Raw genomic sequence first — 6,568 nt, 5'->3', positions numbered from 1 at the left:
TCCCACGTTTGCCAGGGCGTTATTCCTTGGAGAAGAGGTTAAGGCACGGTTCTGCACCTTAAACGTCATGCTAGTGATCTTTGTGTTGGAGGAGGCACGACCTTGGGCTTGGACTAAGTCTAGCCGGGCTCTGGCCCGGCCGAGCCTGTCATTAGTCAGTCTTCTCCTTTTTCGACGTTATCCCTGAGGGATACGTTAACAGACACCGAAGCATTTGCACTTCTAGAAAGTTGTATATTTTAGACCTAATTAGTCCATTTTAAACATGTAGTCTATTTTAGACCTGATTAGTACAAATTAGACATGTAGTTTAATTTAAACCCGATTCATCTATTTTAGACATGATTTGTAGGAAAAACAAAGTAACCTTGAACTAAGTAGAACTTGTCAATTTTGTGAGGAATATTTTCGCACACTCTAATCTCTATTGGCTATCCATCTATCGTGAGCTCCATCCTTCCTCCCACCGAAGCATTTTCACTTTTAGAGGGTAGTATATTTTAGACCTGATTAGTCCATTTTAAACATGTAGTATATTTTAGACCTGATTAATCCAAATTAGACTTGTAGTCTAATTTAAATCTGATTCATCTATTTTAGACATAATTTGCTGGAAAGACAAAGTAACCTTGAACTATATAGAGGTTGTCAATTTTGTGAGGAATATTTCCACACCCTCTAATATCTATCGGCTGTCCATCCGTCGTGAGCTCCATCCTTCCTCCCACCGTCGTAAAGCACATCTTCTTTTTTTCTTTTGTAGTTTTCCCTTTATATTGGTTAGCATAACAACTTTGATTTGAAGGAATTGGAAGTTGCTTGGTTTTGATTGTTCTAATTCTTGTAGAATAATGAATAGTTTATAATTGACATTTTTTGTTGTAATTTTGTGTTAGGCGATGAAGAGGGCTCAATAAGGTATTACAATCAAATTTGCAAGAACTTTAGTCTTTACCGGGGGTTTTAAATGTGGGGTTTGTATTTCAATGCTTTCTTCATTTTTTAGTGTGTAATTATGTGTGTGAGCTTGTGTTGTGTGTTTGTTCATGTGTTGTTGTGAGTCATGTTTGACGTTCAAATATGAGCTTTGTCCCTAAATCTACATCAATCTTGAATAATACTTTCTCACTTAATTAATCATTGTTGTACTCAACTTGTGGCAGGTTTTCTTTATTTCTTTTAAATTGAGCCGTTTGTTTTTAGATTAGGATGAGTTTTGTTGTTTTTATTCTCATGTTATGATTTTTTTGTACTTTTGTAATATGGGTTTTGCTGAATTTGTGTTCTGCGACATATTACCTACTTTCTGTAACGTAGATCCCATTTGTGGTCGTGTGTGGATTTCTTTCAGTAAGCAATTTCAAAGGCCAAAAAGAAATAGCAAAACGCATGGTAATTACTCAAAAATATCACAAGAAACATATATCCGTGTCGCAATACATAATAAAATGTCTTGGAAAAACTACATAAAGTTATAGTAACAAATCTAGGATTCAAACTCTTGTATGTACAAACCCGAATGATATGGAAAAAACAAATGGGTCATAAAAACTTAGTTAATGGGTTATAATAATATCATCTAAAACAAATATAATATTAACTTTTAATTATGTTTTTAGGATTGTTTTTACTCATTTTTAGTTTTTTCTTGCATGTTATTTTTTTGTTATAATTTACAAACCTAAAAGAATTACATATATAGATTGTGTACCTATGAAAAGGTTTTTTTAACCACCTCAGCCTCCTAATATCCACTATATTTTAACGTATAAACCTTTTTTTTTCAAAGCAATCTCAAATCGTTTGTGTTTGCGTTGTGTACAGTGTCCACCAATACTTACAACCGGAATCCATCCAGATTTAATAATATATACTATGAAAAATTTTTCAAACTCAAGGGTGTTCATGGACACCCTTTAAATCAATGTAGCTTCATCCTCGACAAATTATACAAATGAGAACAAAACATTATTCCTAATATAGAGAAAGAGATACTATAGGTTTCTCAATGAAGTTCTAGAACTGTGACAGATTATCCAGTAGAGAAAAGGAATAATCATCATTATTGTCGACAACAGCAAGACGTATGGGTTGTACGTCATTGCTGCAGTAAAAAACACCAATAAGACAGCCATTAGATTTCGTCTCATGATGGATGCGATCACTGAGCGTAATGAGAAGAAACCACGCTCAACATAGTTAGGCCACATGATAGACAAGGTACTGATGACTGATGTGAAAGTGAGTATGAAAGCCATCCCATGCAATAGCATAGCAAGCGCCGATAGCAGCCCGATGTCTCGGTGGTTTGGATATACTGTAGATGCAGCAATGACGACGAGCAAAGACATCACAGAAGCATACAAGACGTAAACTGTTTTTTTATCCGAGTCAACCGCTCTAAGAAACAGGTCTTTATTATTTTTCGTGAACAATTCACGTGGTCTTAAACCATCTTTGTTCTTCTTTTCTCTAAGTGAGGGAGGGAGCATATCCGAAACCATCTATAAATACATAGATTAGATAGTTAAAATCCAAGACCATATCAATCAACATAAATAAGAAAACATTTCCACACACACACACATATGCTAAATGCAAAATGAGGATGGTTCCACTGTATTTATTTCAATTTTATTGCAGGTTTTATCAATATTCCTTGGTGCTCATGCAAAATGCAAGTTTTCACCTTTAACATGCATTTGACATATAAGAAACTGAAAGATGGTATACTGTACAAAACCTAAAGCTATAGCAGTGTGCAATAATCAATCGCTTTTTGGATGAAATGATTCAATGAGAAAGAAGTATAGAGAAACATGTTACCTTGAACCATTTTTCCTTTTCTGCCATTTCTACATCTGGTTCTTGAAAGTCCTGCCATTGATTGCTCATTGTGGCCTCCTCGAGGATTCCAACTAAATGGAGTAAATTGTTCCCATTTTCGTCTTCAACAGTGATTATCGACTCTTTGATTGAGCCTACACAGCACAATAGGTTGAAGATTCCAAGACAACGACATAAGACGGCGACCTGAAATAAAGTCATCTTATTATCATTCTGATGCAGCACAGCCTTTGGATATTGACGAATTAGCACATCCACAAATGCAGCATTGTCCTCTTCTGCAGCTACAAATAGTACCCTGGAGATATATTTTGGGCATTGGCATGATTCTTCCAATACATTATCTTCCAGAATCTGGTCAACAGTACCTCTTTGCATGTCATCAGAGATAGGCTTGGGAACATTTTCCAAAATCGTTCTAAGCAATTGCACTGCTTGATTCTCCTCATCAACATGACATCCATATGCATCAGCATTAGGCTTCCGGAAATATGTCAAAACAGTTGTAAACAACTGTAGTGTTTGATTTCCCTGATCAACATGCCCTTGGTATGCATCGTATTGATAAACTAAGAAACCAAGTAAATGATATTAACTACTTCTGAACAGAAAGCTATGAGTGAAGTTTGCTATTACTTGAAACATATTGTCTTTACTAAAAATATATATGTAAGTATAGCTGAGGGATCTATATTATAAGAAACAATTTATCTATTGAAAGATTGTATTTTGTAATCTTTACAGTAACACAACAATAACAACCTCGAAGGCCAATAGACTAAATAGTGATACAATCTCAGCATAAGCTTCAATCTTTAGTCCATATATCAAGAATGGTCACGCGTAGTTTCTGTCAAAAATAATTTTCTTGAGGCATTACGGAAATGTAATAGACAAATCAAAGAGTAGAGATTCTTACGGTGTTTTTTAATATTAAATGCATTACGTTGACGAGCAAGAACTCCGAGTATACTGTCTTCGTCTTCACTCTGAGCAAGTTTTGGAAAGTCCTTTACTATTTCTTGTGCAACCTCTACAAAGTATTTGACAATTAGTTAAGAAGGGAGAATGATGACAAGTGGGTGGAAGAAAAGTGAATAAACAATTAAGTTTGGTGGTTTTGGGAATTCAAGAGAATGCTAATCAATTAATCATATATCCTGAAGACAGGATCAAGATAATAAAGATAAAGAAATTTGGGCCTTGTGGAGTCCATCCTTCTGAGAAAAGTCTACAAGAGATCGTGCATGTATTCTATTCAACCTAGAATTCTATTTGATGGACTTTAAACACTATCTACCAAAATACTTACCAAATAGCTCAGCTTCAACACATGTCAATAGAACACCACATCGTCTCTCATCTGTCCAAGCACTGCATTTCATTCTTTTAGACATCCCATGAAGATAAATGATCATATCCTGGTTTCCGGATAAAGCTGCCATTTGGAGTGGCAACTTTCCATCATTACCTTCCATATCCAGCAATTTTGGGTTCTTGGTTGCCAGAACATTAGCTATACCCACATTTTTGCCTTGAGCAACTATATGCAGCGCAGTGTTGGAACTGCTATTCTTAAGCTCTAAATCCACATTTTCCATCAATCTTACCAGATTTTCAACAAACAAAGTATGTCCTTCATACGCTGCAACATGAAGTGCTGTTTCACCCCATACATTGATGCTAACCCTTACCAGCTCTTTATGTTTGTCTAAAATGCCCTTAGCAGCCTTCCAATTACCTTCCTTTGATGCTTCTAAGAGTTCTGAAAGGATTCTTTTCCATTCAGGTGTTTCTCCTATTTGATTCCAATATGAAAATATAAATATATTTATAGAAAGAAAAGCAAAAGTGAAGTATATGTAAGATAAAAAACAGAAAAAACATTTATTTAGACAATCAGTTATTTACACCACTTTACTTTATGTTGCTAAGTTACTCCTCATTTATATTATATCTCTGTTGTGGTTACATGTATATATCAATATTATTACTGCTTTACTACATGTTGCTAAGTTTTTATAGCCACACTCCATGTCTAAGCCATTACCACTACTGTCAAAACGAGTTTAAAGTTGTGGATGAGGAATGGGAAAGAAGATTCTATTCATGTAACAGAACAGACCCATCATCCATTCCGTTTCCTTCATTTCCACCACTTAACTTATCTTTCCCTTCCAATCGTTTTCTTCAAAACAAACCAAAGACTGAATTTATGACAAAGAGAGGGTTCTACTGAACGGGTGAGAAGAAGGAAACCCATGATCCATTTACAATCTTTTCAAAACTGAACCTGCAGCACCTTTTTTTTTGTTTGCATATGAAAGGTTAAAATTGAATCCCACTTCATATTTTACAACCATATCTGAAAAAGGGACTGTGAGAGCTATCTACGAACCCTGTATCTAACAACTAAAATCAACTAAATTCACCTATATTGGTTTTTGTATATACATAAAACATTCTATAATTGTAGTTGACTGTGATTTGAGTATTTGAGACTTACCTAACAAACAGGGTTCAAGTCCTAATTTTTGAAATTGCAACAAAATTGCCTAGCTTATTGATTAAAATAGTTTGGCATGTTAGTTTCAATTCTTGCCAATAGAACTTTAATTAAAATATATAATCAAGAGCTTACAACTGAGTAGATCTTACAATCTCAAGTTACCATGGAACCAGATCGTAGATATATAGCAAGTCAAGTTAAGTTTCATATGAATCTAAAAATCTCATTAGGATGCAAAGATCTTACCGTTGGAGGTAAAGGGCATATCAACTAAATGTTGCTGGCTGATCAGCTGAACTGGATCTACGATTCCACTTAATGGGTTCATTTCTCCCGAAGCAAACTGCAATCCAAATTAAGTCGTAATGATTAAACCTGTTAAGATTAGTATAGAAATCTGATTTGCATAGAACCTTGCATACTATATACCTATTTTCAAGTTTAGCATCTCGTTTAGACTACATACTGTACTTTATCTTTCGTAACACAAAAATCTCAAAGCCGGTATGTTCAAAAAAAGCAATAACCGCCGGAAGCCTGGTCAGAACCCAACTATGCCGGCGCAGACCTCGTCGGACCTTGTCGAATCTCGAATCCAGACACCTTTACCTCCTCTGCTTGACTCTGTTACACACAATCTCAACTACGCCTCTGGGTTCATCGCCGTCCTCTTGTTGCTCTTTACTCTGCTCTTTTGGTAAACGTTTGTTTCGAACAGACGATGGTCTTTTTAATTTTTATTTAATAACAAATTTTATCCTTACAGTGACCAAAGAGACGCATAAATTAGTAAATTACATATACCATAAAAAAAACTGGGTATTGTCATTATAGGCAACAAACTTTAGTAATTGGTTTTGTTGAAAGAAAAACTTGGAGGCACACTTGAACAAACGTTAGAACAAGTAAGTTGCGGAATAGTTAATCTCTAAGGATCTAAAAGCTCAAAAATAATAAAGTTAGATAGTTAGTTGCGGAAAGTAAAGAAAGATAAATGACAAAACTCAAAAGTTATATCAAGAATACACTTAAACTGATTCATAACAAGGAATGCAATCACTCCAAGTTAGTAAGCGAGATCAAGTTTAGTGATTAAGTCTAGAAGACTTGCTCCAAAGAGAGGTTATGTTTCAGTAGCAGTTTGAGTGTGATGAAGATAAGAAAGATAACTGAATGAGAAACCTTGTGTATTGAGAAGTTAAGAGTTTTCAC

General features: G+C 35.0%; 1 protein-coding gene across 1 annotated transcript; it reads right to left on the bottom strand.

Moving 5' to 3' along the window:
• Positions 1-1,837: 1,837 nt before the first annotated feature.
• LOC111900930 (uncharacterized) lies at positions 1,838-6,079 on the bottom strand. Its single transcript, XM_023896795.3, has 6 exons — positions 5,786-6,079; positions 5,603-5,699; positions 4,160-4,645; positions 3,767-3,880; positions 2,827-3,416; positions 1,838-2,504 (listed from the first exon to the last, which is right to left on the bottom strand). Exons 2-6 carry the CDS (start codon positions 5,682-5,684, stop codon positions 1,995-1,997), a joined length of 1,782 nt encoding a protein of 593 aa, XP_023752563.1. The 5' UTR covers positions 5,685-5,699; positions 5,786-6,079; the 3' UTR covers positions 1,838-1,994.
• Positions 6,080-6,568: the final 489 nt, after the last annotated feature.

The sequence above is a fragment of the Lactuca sativa genome, chromosome 8, assembly GCF_002870075.4.
Source record: "Lactuca sativa cultivar Salinas chromosome 8, Lsat_Salinas_v11, whole genome shotgun sequence".
Lineage (NCBI taxonomy): Eukaryota > Viridiplantae > Streptophyta > Magnoliopsida > Asterales > Asteraceae > Lactuca > Lactuca sativa.
The sequence above is the reverse complement of the archived record's forward strand: the minus strand, read 5'-3'. Positions and strand labels throughout refer to the sequence as shown.

What these genes read in the sequence shown, in the direction of transcription:
- LOC111900930 (XM_023896795.3), bottom strand. Translation starts at nt 5,684, where the DNA reads ATGAACCCATTAAGTGGAATCGTAGATCCAGTTCAGCTGATCAGCCAG. An exon ending in TATGCCCTTTACCTCCAACG is followed by an intron (nt 4,646 to 5,602) that starts GTAAGATCTTTG and finishes GGAATCAAATAG; the next exon opens with GAGAAACACCTGAATGGAAA. An exon ending in ATTTAATATTAAAAAACACC is followed by an intron (nt 3,417 to 3,766) that starts GTAAGAATCTCT and finishes TTGGTTTCTTAG; the next exon opens with TTTATCAATACGATGCATAC.